Genomic DNA, 19,800 nt, shown 5'->3' with positions numbered 1-19,800 from the left:
AACTCCAAGCAGGCTGTCGTGTGTCTTTTACTGAGGAGTGGCTTCTGTCTGGCCTGAATGGTGGAGTGCTGCTGAGATGGTTGTCCTTCTGGAAGGTTCTCCCAACTCCACAGAGGAACTCTGGAGCTCTGTCAGAGTGACCATCGGGTTCTTGGTCACCTCCCTAACCAGGACCTTCTCCCCCGATTGCTCAGTTTGCCCGGGCGGCCAGCTCTAGGAAGAGTCTTCGTGGCTACAAACTTCTTCCATTTAAGAGTGATGGAGTTCACTGTGTTCTTGGGGACCTTCAATGCTGCAGAAATGTTTTGGTACCCTTCCCCAGATCTGTGCCTCAACACAATTCTTTCTAGGAGCTCTAAGGGTAATTCCATTGACCTCATGGCTTGGTTTTTGCTCTGACATGCACTGTCAACTGTGGGACCTTATATAGACAGGTATGTGTCTTTCCAAATTATGTCCAAACAATTGAATTTACCACAGGTGGACTCCAATCAAGATGCAGAAACATCTCAAGGAGACATGAGCTCAATTTCGAGTCTCGTAGCAAAGGATCTGAATACTTATTTAAATAAGGTGTTTTTATTTATTTTTTAATACATTTGCAAAAAAATCTAAAAACCTGTTTTTGCTTTGTCATTATGGGGTATTGTGTGTAGATTGATGAGGACATTTTTTTATTTAATTAATTTTAGAATAACGCTGTAACATAACAAAATGTGGAAAAAGTGAAGGGGTCTGAATACTTTCCGAATGCACTGCAGGCTAGTCAGAGATCAATATTGAGTGTAACATGATTTGATTTTATCATTGCTGAATATAAAATTAAAATAATAATAATGTATTTTAAAGCTTTATTGAACTTTCTTTAATATAGTTTATTAAGTCACCTGGTCAGAAGTAACATGTTATTGCAATGCCAGATAAAAATGCAATTAACTGTATTCCACTCTCAGTACTTCCCCCTCTTTTCGAGGAGAAGGGGATTACGAATTCTATGTCGTCCCGTAAGAGCCCTCTGAGTTTGACTGTGGGAAACTGCATTCCTTTGGAACATTAGGTTCTACCGTGTAAAAAACCTGGGCCGGAACGTGTTCCTTTGGAACATTAGGTTCTATAGTGTAAAAAAACGTGCCTATATCTCCACTCTTCCCAAATCCCTCAAGAGTCGGGACTATAACCCAGAATGGAGCTGTATGCCTTCTACTGGCCTTCTCTGGTGTGGTACAATTGTTGCAATACTGTGCATTCAATTTGTGGTGAGCTGAGGAAAGAATTGACTCTTGAAGGACACAATTAAAAGTCCTTATCATCAATCAAATGTAACATAGTTGCTGGAAACTAACTTTCTGCAAAACCAATGACAGATCTGGCTGATTTGTGATTATCCAACGTGTGCATAAGGAATAAATCACATTATTGGTTATGGGTGTAACTTGAGGCATTATCACTAAATTACCCTCATTATGTTGAACCAGGATTTTGCTGACTCAGTATAGCACTATTAGGTTTAATGTCTTGAAAACTTGCTTGAATATATTGTGTGTTGCTAATTGCCAACATTCCTTTCTAGACGCCCCTCAAGCATTTCAAGTTACCTGTGGGTCAATTTTGAAGTGCACTGCCTGTCAATCTAAGGCTGTGTTTACATAGCCACCCTAAGAACCCCAAACAAATTTTCTTTCTATATCTAATCTTTTTTTCTGGTTGTCCACAGTCCACACCCAGTTTTACTTGTTACCCATATCAGATTTGCACATTCACACTGATGTAGCTTCTGAAGTAGCACACAGATGCAATGCTCATTTCCTGTCACTGTTCCTTTAATTTTTGGGGTGGTTGTCATGGTAACATCAGGTCATATGCGAAGGAATATTGACTTAACTTGAAACAACATTAGAAGCTACATTTGTTTTTCATAAAAAATATATATTATTGTTAGCTATGACATGACGTAATAAAGGAATTTGAATACGTCGCAAAGGAAAGATCCTTTGCCTTTATAAAATTCGCCAGATAATTTTCCATCAATGGATGTCGATTTAACTTGTTTGACTGCTATGATTAAGTAATAAGGCACGAGGGGCTAAGGGCTGTTCTTATGTACGACGCAACGCAGTGTGCCTGGATACAGCCATTAGCCATGATATATTGGCCATATAGCACAAACCCTAGAGGGGACTTATTGCTATTATAAACTGGTTACCACTTGTTTATTATCTTTGCATAGTCACTTTACCCCTACCTACATGTACAAATTACCTCGACTAACCTGTACCCCTGCACACTGACTCGGTACCGGTACCCCATGTATATAATGTCATTTTTGTTATTTTATTGTGCTACTTCATTATTTATTTTTTACTTTAGTTTATTTAGTAAATATTTTCATAACACTATTTTCTTAAAACTGCATTGCTGGTTAAGGGCTTGTAAGTAAGCATTTCCCGGTAAGGTCTTCACAGGTTGTGTTCAGCACACGTGACAAATACAATTTGATTTGATTATCATGGGTTGCTAATATGACTAGGATAATGCCTTTGGCTGCAAGACAATGAAAGAAAACCAATAGAACAGGAGAACGCATATGAGTAAATCTTTATAAAAATAATTGCCTCCACGTTTATAAAGAAGCCTATAGCCAAATGTGAAATAATATTGAATAAAATCTCCAGGTGTCAAACAATTAAGGAATAGTAAAAATATATTAATGCTAATGATAGGTAGATGGAAAGGCTTTCCCCAAAACCTTCTTACTAAATGTTAAATAGCTACAAATCATATGCCTACCTGTCAGAATGATACCATGATTATTTGCTTTAATCCAGTGTCCATCTCCTTTGCCTACTCCATCTCATGTGCAACAGACACACATCTAACCAAATAACAGTGCAATGTACCTGCACACTTGAATTAAAGGGTAACTACACTTAAAAATCTCTTTGATTTTTCGCAGACCTCAAAAGTGGTCTCCTGATGTGGTTTGAGCATTGCCATGGACTTAGAACATATGATTTAGTTGTTTTTCTGTTAAAAAAGTGTGAATTTGAGAGCCCCCCCAAAAAAACAATTTGGGGGGGGGGGGGGGGGGGGGGGGAATCTGAAACCTGTGAATTTCAAGCTCAGTTGACAGTCTCATTTATCTGTTTCAATAGTAGGCCTACTATTAGCCCACTTGCAGCTTGGGTTGGCCTGACAGTGAAAGACCAGTATGGGATTCATAATTTTAGGTCATTAAGAGTGTATGTCACTGTTTCTCATGGAATTTTTTACACAGGGCGCCCTTCCTTTGCAGGGTGGGCCATTCAAATTTTGGGGGCAAATTTGGAGTATACCTACTTCTCCAGTCACCACTACACCACTGGCAGCAGGTCACAGGGAAATAGTTTTGTATTTTTTAAGAACAATGCCATGGCAGTCACGGTGCAACTTAGAACTAAGCAGCTCAAAAACCAACAACCCGCAACCAACACATTTTCACCCGCAACATCATTTTGTAAGTAGCCAAATTACAGGGAAACTAGAAAAATGGCCACCCTGGCTATGACCCTAAGTGACCAGGGGAATCCTGAGGTGGGCGGGGCATGTACGTTGCTAATGAGGGGATTTGATTATCTGGCCCGGGTTACCCCAGTGGGAGGAGTTTACATGGTTGAAAAGTGATTGCATTCGTTTTGGAACCGGGCTGGATCCCGGGCGTGGGCCAGGCTAGATTAAGCAGCCTAATGAGTAGGATTCTGCCCAAACAGTTTTGGATGGAGACTCTTTATCTGCCGTCCCAATGAAAACTAGTTTGAACATATATATTTTATGGGAAATAGATTTTGGATGATACACCATGCTGCCTTGTTGACAACATTAATTAACTCTTTTGCCCGTTCATGTCAAGGGCCATAGGCCGGTGCACTGCTCAGGTTAATAGAACTCCATCATTGTTAGGCTATTTTTGCCATCAAATAACCAGTTCTGATGGGACCATATGGAATATAACAATGTTCCCGGCAATTATTGTTCAGACTTCACATGCCAAGCATCACCGGCAAAATAACTCTTTACTAAACTCCAGAGGATCCCAGTACTTTTAGTTTAGATTAGAGTACTAGGGGGTAACTAGCCCTTACTAAGAACAATGTTTAATTGCTGTCACAAAAAAGCAACGTTTGGAAAAAAATTGGTATGTGGATGAATGTCATGCTTAGGCGAATAAACTAGAAAGGGAAATAAATGACTACAGTTTACACTTTTTTTTGTTATTGTTCATCCATCACTCCTAGCAGCTTATGGTAACTAGCTAGCTGGCTAGCATTTACTGCTAGTGAAGTTGCTAACTAGCAAGTTAGCATAAACTAGCGCTAACTGGACTAGTCATTTTAAATGACAGGTAGAAACACATTCATAACCATAAAGGGTTTATAACCATAAAGGGGCCCCAGGGGCCAGTTTTGCCCCCAACACACTCATCCAACATATTACTTACTACTTTTCTCGAAAATGATGTAAATTTCTCTCTAATCAAGTGCATTATTTATCTTTAGGCTTTCGTACTTGTATATTTAAAAAACAATTATAGATCTAAATTCATTGGAAAATATGTTAAACTTTTGTTTTAATGGATAGTAAGAGAAGAGGCAGCCAGGGAAAGTGTTTGGAAAATAATTTGGTGAAATCGTGTGGTCTTAATGTGAATTACACGTAAAGAGAAAAGAAACAGCTATTTTTCATTAAGATAACAAATAATTACTCAATTTAGTTATTACAAATTCAAAGACGGTGATTTTACAGTAGACTATTTGAAACGCACATTCAATCTGATTTGACTTTAAATACTTTGAAGTGCTATCTGATCATCAGGTAGGCCAATTACTAATTCTAAATTTTGGAATTGATTGGCAAGTCGAGTCTTTGTATGCAGTCGAAGAAAAGTGTACATGGTTCCCACCCCACCTATGGCCAGTTTTATCATGAATTGATAGGGCTTATCAGTTGTGTGTACTCTGTGGCAGTGGGGAGCAGTGCGCATTGTTCTTTATAGCTTCACACTGTCGCGCATGATGAAGAGGCAGCAGAGTTCCTCAACGTAGGTAGCGGGCGTATAAACCCCGACCAGCAAAAACAGCTTTAAACCGGTTTGTTCTCCGGCAAATAAACCGTATAAAACGGATACTATGCGCGTAGAGCTTCTGGCACCCGGGTCTGCTCACATCTCAGATATAGCCTTGCGGAAGCTCGGCATCTGCATGTGATGTCTGTTAATTAAAAAATATATATATTTAGATTCTATACAAATAGTTATTATAGGGAGACCATCCTTCATGGCAACTCCCTGTAGGCGAACGCGCACTTATCCTGCAGTTGCCTGTTGTTGTGCATGTGGCTGTTGTTGATGTTAAGGTAAGTCGCATGTATTTCCTCTTGTTAATAAAATAACAATAGGCTACTATATCACAACATTATAGCATAGCAGGCCTGTGGCTATATACAGCGTTATATATTTTGTTGGCTATGTGTAATGGGTGACGAATATCAGTGTAGTTCCTTTGTTGCAGATGCTGATAAAACCCATACTGTTTCATAAAGAAAAATAGGTAGCTACACTACATGTGTATATATGGACACCTGATCATCGAACGTCTCATTCCAAAATCATGGGCATTAAAATTGACTTTGTCCCCGCTTTGCTGTAATAATAGCCTCCACTCTTCTGGGAAGGCATTCCACTAAATGTTGGAAAATTGCTGTGAGGACTTGCTTCCATTCAGCCACAAGAGCATTAGAGGTCGGGCACTGATGTTGGGCGATTATGCCTGGCTCGCAGTCGGCATTCCAATTCATCCCAAAGGTGTTCGAGGGAGTTGAGGTCAGGGTCTGTGCAGTCAAGTTCTTCCACACTGATCTCAATAAACCATTTCTGTATGCATTATGTGTGCACCTCATTGTGCACGCGGGCATTGTCATGCTGAAACAGGAAAGGGCCTTCCCCAAATGTTGCCACAAAGTTGGAGGCACATAATTGTCTAGCATGTCATTGTATGCTGTCGGTTAAGATTTCCCTTCACTGGAACTAAGGGGCCTAGCCCGAACTATGAAAAACAGCCCCAGACCATTTTTCCTCCTCCACCAAACTTTACAGTTGGCACTATGCATTGGGGCTTGTGGTGTTCTCCAGGCATCCGCCAAAAGCCAGATTCGTCGGTCAGACAGATGGTGAGCTTTACACCACTCCTGCCGACACTTGGCATTGCACATGGTGATCTTTTCACATCCGTTACAGTTGCATCCAGAGGCTGTTTGGAACTTGGTAGTGAGTGTTGCAACCAAGGACTGACAATTTTTTTACGTGCTATTCACTTCAGCACTAGGCTGTCCCGTTCTGTGAGCTTGTGTGGCCTACCACTTCGCGAATGAGTCATTGTTACTTCTAGACGTTTCCACTTCACCATAACAGCACTTACAGTTGACCGGGGCAGCTCTAGCAGGGTAGAAATTTGACAAACTGACTTGTTGGAAAGGTGGCATCCTATGATGGTGCCACGTTGAAAGTCACTGACCTCTTCAGTAAGGCCATTCTACTTCCAATGTTTGGTGATTGCATGGCTGTGTACTCGATTTTATACACCTGTAAGCAACAGGCGTGGCTGAAATAGCCAAATCAACTAATTTGAAGGGGTGTCCACATACATTTGTGTATATAGTCTATGTGTAGATGGCACGGTGATCCTCAATATAATGGTGTTTAGGCTACCCGCAAATTGATAGATGCACAACTTTTGCTTTTTTATTTATTTATTTATTTTATTTATTTTACCTTTATTTAACCAGGTAGGCAAGTTGAGAACAAGTTCTCATTTACAATTGCGACCTGGCCAAGATAAAGCAAAGCAGTTTGACAGATACAACAACACAGAGTTACACATGGAGTAAAACAAACATACAGTCAATAATAAAGTATAAACAAGTCTATATACAATGTGAGCAAATGAGGTGAGAAGGGAGGTAAAGGCAAAAAAGGCCTTGGTGGCAAGGTAAATACAATATAGCAAGTAAAACACTGGAATGGTAGTTTTGCAGTGGAAGAATGTGCAAAGTAGAAATAAAAAAAAAATAATGGGGTGCAAAGGAGCAAAATAAATAAATAAATTAAATACAGTTGGGAAAGAGGTAGTTGATAGGGCTAAATTATAGGTGGGCTATGTACAGGTGCAGTAATCTGTGAGCTGCTCTGACAGTTGGTGCTTAAAGCTAGTGAGGGAGATAAGTGTTTCCAGTTTCAGAGATTTTTGTAGTTCGTTCCAGTCATTGGCAGCAGAGAACTGGAAAGAGAGACGGCCAAAGAAAGAATTGGTTTTGGGGGTGACTAGAGAGATATACCTGCTGGAGCGTGTGCTACAGGTGGGAGATGCTATGGTGACCAGCGAGCTGAGATAAGGGGGGACTTTACCTAGCAGGGTCTTGTAGATGACATGGAGCCAGTGGGTTTGGCGACGAGTATGAAGCGAGGGCCAGCCAACGAGAGCGTACAGGTCGCAATGGTGGGTAGTATATGGGGCTTTGGTGACAAAACGGATTGCACTGTGATACACTGCATCCAATTTGTTGAGTAGGGTATTGGAGGCTATTTTGTAAATTACATCGCCAAAGTCGAGGATTGGTAGGATGGTCAGTTTTACAAGGGTATGTTTGGCAGCATGAGTGAAGGATGCTTTGTTGCGAAATAGGAAGCCAATTCTAGATTTAACTTTGGATTGGAGATGTTTGATATGGGTCTGGAAGGAGAGTTTACAGTCTAACCAGACACCTAAGTATTTGTAGTTGTCCACGTATTCTAAGTCAGAGCCGTCCAGAGTAGTGATGTTGGACAGGCGGGTAGGTGCAGGTAGTGATCGGTTGAAGAGCATGCATTTAGTTTTACTTGTATTTAAGAGCAATTGGAGGCCACGGAAGGAGAGTTGTATGGCATTGAAGCTTGCCTGGAGGGTTGTTAACACAGTGTCCAAAGAAGGGCCGGAAGTATACAGAATGGTGTCGTCTGCGTAGAGGTGGATCAGAGACTCACCAGCAGCAAGAGCGACCTCATTGATGTATACAGAGAAGAGAGTCGGTCCAAGAATTGAACCCTGTGGCACCCCCATAGAGACTGCCAGAGGTCCGGACAACAGACCCTCAGATTTGACACACTGAACTCTATCAGAGAAGTAGTTGGTGAACCAGGCGAGGCAATCATTTGAGAAACCAAGGCTGTTGAGTCTGCCGATGAGGATGTGGTGATTGACAGAGTCGAAAGCCTTGGCCAGATCAATGAATACGGCTGCACAGTAATGTTTCTTATCGATGGCGGTTAAGATATCGTTTAGGACCTTGAGCGTGGCTGAGGTGCACCCATGACCAGCTCTGAAACCAGATTGCATAGCAGAGAAGGTATGGTGAGATTCAAAATGGTCGGTAATCTGTTTGTTGACTTGGCTTTCGAAGACCTTAGAAAGGCATGGTAGGATCGATATAGGTCTGTAGCAGTTTGGGTCAAGAGTGTCCCCCCCTTTGAAGAGGGGGATGACCGCAGCTGCTTTCCAATCTTTGGGAATCTCAGACGACACGAAAGAGAGGTTGAACAGGCTAGTAATAGGGGTGGCAACAATTTCGGCAGATAATTTTAGAAAGAAAGGGTCCAGATTGTCTAGCCCGGCTGATTTGTAGGGGTCCAGATTTTGCAGCTCTTTCAGAACATCAGCTGAATGGATTTGGGAGAAGGAGAAATGGGGAAGGCTTGGGCGAGTTGCTGTTGGGGGTGCAGTGCTGTTGACAGGGGTAGGAGTAGCCAGGTGGAAAGCATGGCCAGCAGTAGAAAAATGCTTATTGAAATTTTCAATTATGGTGGATTTATCAGTGGTGACAGTGTTTCCTATCTTCAGTGCAGTGGGCAGCTGGGAGGAGGTGTTCTTATTCTCCATGGACTTTACAGTGTCCCAGAACTTTTTTGAGTTAGTGTTGCAAGAAGCAAATTTCTGCTTGAAAAAGCTAGCCTTGGCTTTTCTAACTGCCTGTGTATAATGGTTTCTAGCTTCCCTGAACAGCTGCATATCACGGGGGCTGTTCGATGCTAATGCAGAACGCCATAGGACATTTTTGTGTTGATTAAGGGCAGTCAGGTCTGGGGAGAACCAAGGGCTATATCTGTTCCTGGTTCTAAATTTCTTGAATGGGGCATGTTTATTTAAGATGGTTAGGAAGGCATTTTTAAAAAATATCCAGGCATCCTCTACTGACGGGATGAGGTCAATATCCTTCCAGGATACCCCGGCCAGGTCGATTAGAAAGGCCTGCTCGCTGAAGTGTTTCAGGGAGCGTTTTACAGTGATGAGAGGAGGTCGTTTGACCGCTGACCCATTACGGATGCAGGCAATGAGGCAGTGATCGCTGAGATCTTGGTTGAAGACAGCAGAGGTGTATTTAGAGGGGAAGTTGGTTAGGATGATATCTATGAGGGTGCCCATGTTTAAGGCTTTGGGGAGGTACCTGGTAGGTTCATTGATAATTTGTGTGAGATTGAGGGCATCAAGTTTAGATTGTAGGATGGCTGGGGTGTTAAGCATGTTCCAGTTTAGGTCGCCTAGCAGCACGAGCTCTGAAGATAGATGGGGGGCAATCAGTTCACATATGGTGTCCAGAGCACAGCTGGGGGCAGAGGGTGGTCTATAGCAGGCGGCAACGGTGAGAGACTTGTTTTTAGAGAGGTGGATTTTTAAAAGTAGAAGTTCAAATTGTTTGGGTACAGACCTGGATAATAGGACAGAACTCTGCAGGCTATCTTTGCAGTAGATTGCAACACCGCCCCCTTTGGCAGTTCTATCTTGTCTGAAAATGTTGTAGTTTGGAATTAAAATGTCTGAATTTTTGGTGGTCTTCCTAAGCCAGGATTCAGACACAGCTAGAACATCCGGGTTGGCAGAGTGTGCTAAAGCAGTGAATAGAACAAACTTAGGGAGGAGGCTTCTAATGTTAACATGCATGAAACCAAGGCTATTACGGTTACAGAAGTCGTCAAAAGAGAGCGCCTGGGGAATAGGAGTGGAGCTAGGCACTGCAGGGCCTGGATTCACCTCTACATCGCCAGAGGAACATAGGAGGAGTAGAATAAGGGTGCGACTAAAAGCAATAAGAATTGGTCGTCTAGAACGTCTGGAACAGAGAGTAAAAGGAGGTTTCTGGGGGCGATAAAATAGCATCAAGGTATAATGTACAGACAAAGGTAAGGTAGGATGTGAATACAGTGGAGGTAAACCTAGGTATTGAGTGATGAAGAGAGAGATATTGTCTCTAGAAACATCATTGAAACCAGGAGATGTCATTGCATGTGTGGGTGGTGGAACTAATAGGTTGGATAAGGTATAGTGAGCAGGACTAGAGGCTCTACAGTGAAATAAGCCAATAAACACTAACCAGAACAGCAATGGACAAGACATATTGACATTAAGGAGAGGCATGCTTAGTCGAGAGATCAAAAGGGTCCAGTGAGTGGAGAGGTTGGTTTAGGGTCACAGCGATTTAGACAGCTAGCCAGGCCAACCGGTAGCAAGCTAGCATAGGATGGAGGTCTGTTGTTAGCCACCTCTTGCGTTCGGTCAGTAGATTAGTAGGGTTCCGTGTGGTAGAGGGGATTAATCCAAATCACACAACAACAACAAAAATAAGAACAATAGATATAGTTATAGAGGCCCGAGAAGAAAACATAATAAAAATAAATAAATTGTCCGATTGTCTATTCAGATAGCAGCCGGTAAGACAGCTAACGGTTAGCGGGCCGCAGATGGGCGTTCAGGTAACGTCGCGACAGAGGAGCCAGCCGGATCTCATTCAGGTAGATAACGTCGGCAGTCCGGTTGTGAAGGCCCGGTGGGGCTCCGCGTAGGCAGTGAAACGGGTCCGGATAGGTGACTGCAGCCCAGGAGTGAATGATGGAACTCAGGAGTGATTGACGGAGCTGGCTAGCACCGGAACAATCGATGTTTGCTCCGGAATCGACGAAAGCCGACTGTCACACGGATAGCAGCTAGCTAGCTGTGAGATCCGGGTATGAATGTCCAGAGAGCAGTTGAAATCCAGGGACATGGAGAGAAAAATTGGTCCGGTATGTTCCGTTCCGAGCCGCGCTGCGCCGTACAAAACTGGCGATAGATTTTCGATAGATTTTCGAGCTAAAGGACAGCCGATGACCACAAACCGTGGTTAGCTTCTGATTAGCTTCTGGATTAGCTTCTGGGCTAGCTCCTGGCTAGCTTCTGGCTAGTTTCTGGCCAGCCTCCTGGAGTTTCTGGCTAGCTTCCTGAAGGATTGCAGATCTGAGGTAAATAATACTTTTTTATAAATATAAATTGGTGAGGCTGGTTGCAGGAGAGTGTTTAGAAGATGAGTTGATGGAAAATAAAAATAAAATGTATGTGAAAAAAGTTGTAAATATATATATATACAGGACACGACATTGTTAGCACTGGAAAGCGTGGGCCTCTAAAAGTTCAGTGTTTCGTGCCAGAACTGAGGGGAGATAGACAAAAGGCAGTTTCAAGTAGAAGGTAGGCAGTCCAGATGCCAAACTCCCCGCCTTCAAGGTGTGGTCTTTGTGATGGCACAACATGGTCAGAGCAGGATGAGAAGGTTGCACTCTGTTTTAAACAGATGACCTGCCTGGTAGACCAGACAAGAGCAGCATCAACATCAAGACGTGAGTGTTTATTTGGAATTTATCTACGACTTTAGAAAGTAGCTTAGGACATTTATCATTTGTCTCCAAACTTGCTTGTGATTTATTTTGTCTGTAGTCTCATGCATTTGGTAAATTGCAATGTTTCATTGCTCGTCCATTCCACCTGTGCTTTTAACACATTTTTTCCCCTTTTTCCCCCAGGAACCCTCCCTGTTGACAGCATGAGTCTTCAGAGCTCAAAGAATGTGCTGGATGGAGGTTGGGGATGGGTCATTGTTGTGGCCTGCTTCGTGGCCCAGTTCCTGGCCTACGGCTCCCCCCAGTCCGTGGGCGTCCTGTACCCGGAGTGGCTCCACGCCTTCCAGGAGGGGAAAGGCATGACAGCCTGGGTTGGCTCCCTGGTCTCTGGAGTGGGACTCATAGCCAGTAAGTATTCTTCAAACACCTTTGTTTATTTATTTAGACACTGTATGGGTATAGGCTAATGCTCTCATCCAAAGACAGGGAATACCTTCAGAGCTCACTGTTCTGGGACTTTACCCATAATGCCACCATCGTTGTATGAGTTAGTTGATTTTTATTGCATTTTTTTAATTTTTAATTGAAGCATGTATTCAACTCAGCATCAGAACATCTCTTCAAGCTTTCCATGTTGATTTGCTTGGCGTGGCTTTGAATTGATATGCTAAACATCATGTCAGTAGTTAGACCTGAATTGACTTATCAATGCACTTTACAGTTGCAGCTACATTGTCTTGAAATTAGTCTCACCTGGTATGCATGTCTGACATCTGTTGTATAATTAAAAAGCAACTGAAGGCAATAAACAACTCTCCTGGTAGTTAACTGACTATAAACACATACAACGATGGTAGCATTATAGGTAAAGTCACAGACCAGTTATCTTGCCAAGTAATCTTGTTTGGAGGTCAGAGACTGGGAAAATACATATTTTGCCTGGGACATATCAACAGATGTGAAAGTGCAGTGCTGACTTTGTCTGACTTGTCCTAAGTAGATGAAGGGAACCGTGCAATATGGATGCACTTTGTGGTGCTCTTAACACTAAGTTGTGCTTATTGATTTCATCATCTACAAGTCAGCACGGTCATACCTGCAGGAGGAGCACTTAGGGGAGAGGGAGGGAGAGATTCACTGATTCAAGTTGGTTTGATTTATTTTGTCAAAACAGGATCAGAGATGGGATATTATGGTCTTGGTTCACCGCCAGGCTAAGCCTCCCTTCATGTTGTCACTTTTTCAAAGAGGTCAGGTAAAAGTCATGACTATACTGATGGCTCCCAGTACACGTGTGGGGCTTGACAGCTGAGCTATGCAGCCTTAAACCATGGGCTGTTTTAATTGGTGGTGAAATGGAAAGGCGGGGGAGAGAGGGTTCAATAGGACACCCTCGTGTTTTCAGTGGTCTGACTAGGAATTCAATATGTCTCCGCACAACAAATAGTTTGACTCTGCTGAATGAAGTTGTCAATTTTAATGTGCATAGGACACAAGGACCTATACAAACAGTGCAGTGTATAGCTTTGGAAGCTAATCGGATTGGGCTGTATTTGACTTGGCATGATGCTAGGGAAACATAGCAGTCTTTAATAAATTGGCAGCAGATGATAACATCTTCCAAAGCTTGGCCCAGGTCCTCGCTTCTGTCCACTGAAGGATCGAATTTGTCCTAACCAGACCTCTATTTCCCTTGTTTGAAATACACAGCCAGACCTTTTTACTGTCCCCCCTAAAAGGTCCATCAATCAGGATAGAAGTGGTCCCATTTGCCATAAATAGATATATTTCTGTAACTCTGTGTGCTTTTAAATTTGTTATGCTGTGATGATGAATGAGCATCAAACGCTGTCCTTTTCCCTGACCCGTAACCTCTGCTCAGGTGTCTAATAACTAGCTAGTGCTGCATTTAGGCTTCAGAGGAAATGTGAGGAGAACAAGTGGAGTCACAAACCTAGCCAACCACACGCCTATGGCAGAGGCTAAAGAGCACAGATTAACACTCTGTCCTAAATAGGGAACCATAAAAAAGTGACAATTATAAGGTCAAAATAATATCAGGGCAGAAAAGGGGACCATGTCACAAGGTTAGTGTTGATACAGTACATCATGTTTTCCTGCCACATGTACAGTTTACCTTTACTGGGATCACTTTCCTTTTGGTTAGTTTATTATTGTTTAGGAACTTCATCTTGCTTACACCACATGGATCCTGAAAGCACCATATTATTTCCATCTTATGTCTTTGTTTGTGTCATCACATTTTTGCTCCTCCCTAAGTCTCTGAGCTTATTCAGCAACGTTCACTCAACTCTTCCACACACACACAATTAATTCACACTTCCTCTCTGTCCTGTGTTCTTCACCAGGTCCGGTCTGCAGTGCCTGTGTGGATAACTTTGGGGCGCGCCCTGTGACCATCTTCAGTGGGGTCATGGTGGCAGGGGGCCTGATGCTCAGTGCCTTCGCCCCTAATGTCCAGTTCCTCATCTTCTCTTACGGGATCGTCGTCGGTAAGTGAGAACCTTATGGTGATCTTTTACTGCTGAAGCAGATCTGCGGTTTGTATGGCCCACTATTAGATATAGCTAGGTATTAGCTAGGTAGGCACTTGTTGTTCGCCTATTAAAATTGAACTTCAGTTCATGAAAAGAAATAGCTAGCCAGCTACTAAACCCTGTTGCCCAAAGCTAAAGTTTTATAAGCAGCCAGCTAGCTTCATGAGGCTCAACCAGACCGGGTTGGGTTGTGAAGCAAGCCACAATAAGAATTAGCCACAAGTGGTTTGCCTTCAAAATAAAAGTATGTCATCGACAGTGACTCAGATGAATACAAATAGAATAATTTTGAATAATTGAATAGATCATGCTAAACGAGGTTGGAATGTTATATAAAATCAACAAAAGACAATAATTTGTTAATTTGACAAAAATCTGTTGAAATCACAATGGATGTACTAGACTTTAGAATTGCATTGGGGGCATACTTATTTCATTTTACAGCCTTAACTATGGATTGTGGATCAATGACATGGGGTATCAGTCTACTCAGTGACACCCAGAGAACATTAGCGTCGTAGCTCTTATTGTGGGACTCTGAAACAACTGTGAATTGCGCCACATTTATTGTCAACCTATGTGTATTGAACACCATTCCAGAGGAAAAACAATTCTGCGTGGATGTTTTGGTGTATGATAACTCTATGGAGGACGTTGTGAAAAAATATCTTGGGTATTGAGTAGACTGATACCCCGTTTCATTGTTCCCCAATCCTTAGGTAAAGCTGTACAGTGCAATATGAATGTCAATACATACAATAGGCTGACTGGAGGTGATTTCACACATTCACAGTCCCGTGATAAGAGCTACAATGCTAATAATTACCTAAACTCTAAACAGTTGTGTTCTGTGGGTGTCACTGAGTAGACTGATACCCCATTTCATTGCTTCACATTCCAACCTTGTTTACCATGATCTAGTCTAAATATGGCATGATATTTTTATTTTGAAGGCAAATTCCACTATTGTGCCTAATCCTTATTGTGGCTAGCTTCACAACCCGGTCCAGTCAAGCCTCATGAAGCTAGCTGGCTGCTTATAACTTTAGCTTTGGGCAACAGGGTTTAGTAGCTGGCTAGCTATTTCTTTTCATGAACTGAAGTTCAATTTCAATAGGCAAACAACAAGTGGCTACCTAGCTAATAATCACAAGGATTCCTAAATCATTGCTAAGAATAATGACAAATGACTGCAGTTTCTACTGTTCATTATTTTCAGGCTGGTTGTATTGGTGCTAGCTAGGTACCAAGCTAAAGCTAGCTAGCTACCCCAGAAGTTGCGGTCCAGCACAACATTCTACAGTAGAACTGTGTTATTTGACATGTCAAATAGTGTTATTTGACATGTATCTTTTTTTACATGCAAAGACCCAAACTGTGTTCCATAGGAGTGAACTGTTTTTAACTCACCATTACATATAACTATTACACAATAAGATGATAGATGAGACAACTTCCTCAAAGATAAGAATTGACACATAAAGAAGAATTAAGTTGGAGCTGTAAGTGAATAGGTTCATGCCTATGCTCAAGCACACATGCACTGAAGGTATGTGTAGAACAGAGGGGGCTGGTGGGGGAGGACGGGCTCATTGTAATGTCTGGAATGGCATACATGGAACTGAGTGGTTTCCATATGTTTGATTTGTTTGCTACTGTTCCATTAATCCCATTCCAGCCATTACAATGAGCCTGCCCTACTATTGTTCCTCCCACCAGCCTCCTCTGGTGTTGAATGAGGGTATATGTAGGATGTATTCAGAGATATAAAACAAGGCAGAGTCAGATTCCCAGATGCCTCTGGTGCACCCCAAATAGTTTGACGGCCCCATTACAGCCCCTTATCTAACACCCAGTGACAACTGTTCCATGCTGATGGGATAGAGCCCAATAGACTGCCACTGTCAACACTGCCTGTGGCATTGACCTGTGAGCGAGGCCATGCATATTTGAAGAAAGGCGTCTATTTTCAGACCGTAAGGCTCAGTCCCCACCCCCCACCCTCATCATCCTTTGTGGATCAAATTACCAGAGTCTCTTGAGGTGATTTTACACTAGACAAAAATTCTTTGTTGTGAATAATATGTAACGACATTATCAGAGAACAACAGATTTTCAACATGGTGAATTTATTACAGTACATGACCAAGATGGCCTTAGTCAGAGTTTTACATTTTAAGGTACACAGTTTACTGTGCAAGGCTTTGTTCAGAACATTAAATATATTCTTCATTGTGGTTAAGGTACTGTATCTAAATGCTCCTCTACAATGTGCTAATAAAATTACCTCTGCTGTTTTTGTTGTCCGCAGGTCTTGGCTGCGGTCTTGTCTATGCTGCCACATTGACCATCACCTGTCAGTACTTTGACAAGAGACGTGGCCTCGCCCTCGGCATAGTCACCACAGGTACCTCAGCCCCCCTCTGCGCTTACTGGGTTCACAGCAAGTCTCCATGCTCAGTTCTTTCTTGTTTCAGAAGATGGAAGTCTTGGAATGCCAAGGTAAACATTCTAGTCTAAAAACAGTGCAGCCTTGTGGTTAGGGAAGTGGACTGGTGACAAGGAGAACACTGGTAATACAATGCAGTTCTGGGGAATTCTGTTTTTGTCCCTTTGAGGAACACACATTCACATCTGAAGTGAAATTGCCTTAGGGAATATCCAGCAGTATCAATGGAGAACAGGGAGGGTAGCTTTAGTCAAAGATGTGCCACTAAGCAAAGCTTTTATTGAATTAATATAAATGTATTTCTAATGGATTATTCTGGAATGCCAACACTAAATCATTCCTTTCTTTCATTTAGGCACAAGTGTGGGAGGGTTCCTCTATGCCACAGCTCAGAATGAACTGATTCTTCTCTTTGATCTGGATGGCTGCCTGCTGATCATCGGGGCCTTGGCCCTCAACCTCATGGCCTGTGCCGGCTTCATGAGGCCTCTGAACATGCCTGCCTACTACCTCAAACAAAAGGCTGCTCTGGAGCGCACAGAGGAGCAGCTCTTTGAGAACCCGCCTGCTGACGACTTCAAGACTACACCAGGCACCGGCGAGAGAACCTTGACGGTCAAGGATCTCCTGATCATCATTGACGCCAAAGACATCACCATCACCACAACTAGCAAAAAAGGGGGCTTCATGGCAGGTTCAGCCATTGTGAAAATTATCAAGGAGAAGCGTCAGGCCTACTCAAAGTACATGCACTCCACAGCTGACTTCCTGCACGACAGAAACTTCATGGCCCTCTGCATCGCCATCTTCCTGTTTAGCCTGGGAGCCTTCCCTCCAGTCCTCTTCATGGAGGACGTGGCCATGAGTGAGGGCCTCATCGACGAGGTCAGCATCATCCCCCTGGTCTCCATTGTAGCAGTCACTGCCGGCATGGGCAAGCTGACCCTGGGCATACTAGCAGACGTGAGGTGGATCAACAGTCTGTTCCTGTACGCCTTCACCCTGCTGGGGACTGGGGCGGGCCTTCTCCTCATCCCTATCTCCAAGAGCTATGTAGGCCTGCAGATCCTCTCAGCTGTGGTGGGCTTCTTCTCTGGGAACTGGTCCCTAACATCATACATCACCACCAAGATCGTGGGGCTGGACAAACTGACCCAAGCCCATGGGATCCTCATGTTCTTCGGTGGATTCGGGATCGTGCTCGGGCCCCCTGTTGTTGGTAAGAAAGATCCCACTTCTGACACCTTTGGTCAACATCATTGCGGAGTGTGTGTGGTCCTGATTTAGTTTTTAGTTTAGAGATGGTACAGGTTCATATTCATGCTTTTACAGAGATTCACTCTGCCATATGTCAAAACATTTTACAGATTGTCATCTTAATGTGTGAGTGAGAATGTTGAACTCAAGATGTTTGCCTTTAGCTAGTCTTTAGCTGACTCATGCTTTGTCGAGATATTTTGTTTCTAATTCAATTTTCTTTTTTTTCACTTTTTCCTGTTCAAGGGTGTTTTTTTGACTGGACCCAGTCCTATGACCTGGCCTTTTACTTCAGTGGAGGCTCTGTGCTCCTGGGTGGGGTCACACTCTTTCTCTGTGCTCTGCCCCGGTGGGACAAAAAGAAGGCTGATATCGACAGGTTCGACATTCAGTACACCAGCAACTGTGACAAAGTTGCCTCTGTAGCCTGAACACCAACTTTCACATCAACCTTGCTCTCCAGTGTTCCCAGGAATCTTTGCTGATAAATGTTATACCCTTCAAGAGGTTGTTGAGAAGTATTCCTAGTGCCAGATTTCACATACCTGAGAAGAGTATTGAAGAAGATTAGGCCTTTTCTATACATCTTTAGTGTTTTTAAGACTTCTTGCATTATACTACAGAATTTTGAAAGATCCCTATGTTGAACATTTTCATTACGGTCTCATTTTAAGAGGCCTATTCAACAAAATGTTTTTTAAACAAATGAATACAATAGATTATGTTTACTTAGAATGAATGCTGTTTTTTTACATTTCCGGATCTTCACTGGGCTCAAATGGAAAATACTTGTGTACTTTGCCTGTGAGAATTTACCAGGTATTTCCTCTAGGGAAAAATACAGGGTTTGGGGGAAAAAACAGGGGAATGTACTCTTTTTTTAAATTCTAGCCGAACAAACTGTTTGTTCCTATCTTACCAAAGCACCAGGATGGTGGATGCCTGTCAACATGTTATGCCTGATGAATACAAGCCTTGCTTTTAAAGGATAGATAGATCTTGATTTTAAATTCATTGGCATTGTGCTGTATTTTACTTGTACTGTCCAAACGTGTTTGTTTGAGTTCGGGAGGTACTGAACACCTCATTTTGTCTTGACCTGACTAAGAACTTGCTGAAGAATATGCTGTGCAGATACCAGAATCTGTACTGGAATAAAGCCCAGTTCCTCTAATGCATGCTGGTTCTGTGTGGCATGACCGGTTTCCTGCATTTTTTCAGCAGATTGGTTAAAATCTTGTTTTTCTGTCTTTGGTTTTTGTTTTTTAACAGCACTATATTTTGTAGTTATGATTTTATATTTTTAAAGAATTGAATGATTGTGATTCCTGCTTTGTTAGTCACTTGAACATCTGATTTTTGTATGTAAACTGTACCACAATATATAATAATATTGTTTTATTCTCAGTCAAGCGTCTTTGTAGAAGTATTTACAGGGTATAAAATACGAAATATCTGTGATCCAAAAAGGCTAGAAACAGTAGAGCTGTCACTTTTTTATATGATGTTGGACCACATTCTTATTATTTTTTTAATGTCAGTGTTACAGATTTATGTTTGCAATATTTCTCTTCTATTTTGTTATTTTCAACAAAAGTGCCAATAAAATGAAATTCAATATTGTGATTCTGGATTGGTTTTAAATGCTGTCTGACTAACATAAAATTGGATTCACTGAAGACCTCTCTTGACTTCAACACATGTGGTGAACATTTTGGCGAGGGAGCACTACTTGGAAAGTTTGACATAATTCAGTCATTTGGCAGTACACCATCCTCCCACTAAAAAACTTTGCATCATCTCAGTGGAACTGAAAAAATATATAA

At 42.3% G+C, this 19,800-nt stretch overlaps 1 protein-coding gene across 4 annotated transcripts; it reads left to right on the top strand.

Moving 5' to 3' along the window:
* The first annotated feature begins 5,053 nt into the window (after positions 1 to 5,053).
* LOC110529797 (monocarboxylate transporter 9) lies at positions 5,054 to 19,600 on the top strand. Of its 4 annotated transcripts, XM_021612362.2 has the most exons (8): positions 5,054 to 5,388; positions 11,478 to 11,561; positions 11,665 to 11,710; positions 11,894 to 12,118; positions 14,080 to 14,223; positions 16,580 to 16,675; positions 17,073 to 17,936; positions 18,221 to 19,600. In XM_021612362.2, exons 3-8 carry the CDS (start codon positions 11,665 to 11,667, stop codon positions 18,403 to 18,405), a joined length of 1,560 nt encoding a protein of 519 aa, XP_021468037.1. In that variant the 5' UTR covers positions 5,054 to 5,388; positions 11,478 to 11,561; the 3' UTR covers positions 18,406 to 19,600. The 4 variants fall into 4 exon arrangements, with proteins under 4 accessions (XP_021468037.1, XP_021468030.1, XP_021468012.1 ...); XM_021612355.2 differs by lacking the exon at positions 11,478 to 11,561 and having other exon boundaries at positions 5,055 to 5,388; XM_021612337.2 differs by having other exon boundaries at positions 5,055 to 5,388; positions 11,478 to 11,710.
* The last annotated feature ends 200 nt before the right edge of the window (positions 19,601 to 19,800 follow it).

Source organism: Oncorhynchus mykiss, chromosome 1 (genome assembly GCF_013265735.2).
Source record: "Oncorhynchus mykiss isolate Arlee chromosome 1, USDA_OmykA_1.1, whole genome shotgun sequence".
Classification (NCBI taxonomy): Eukaryota; Metazoa; Chordata; class Actinopteri; order Salmoniformes; family Salmonidae; genus Oncorhynchus; species Oncorhynchus mykiss.
Note: the sequence above shows the minus strand (reverse complement) of the source record. Positions and strands in the feature narration are given on the sequence as shown.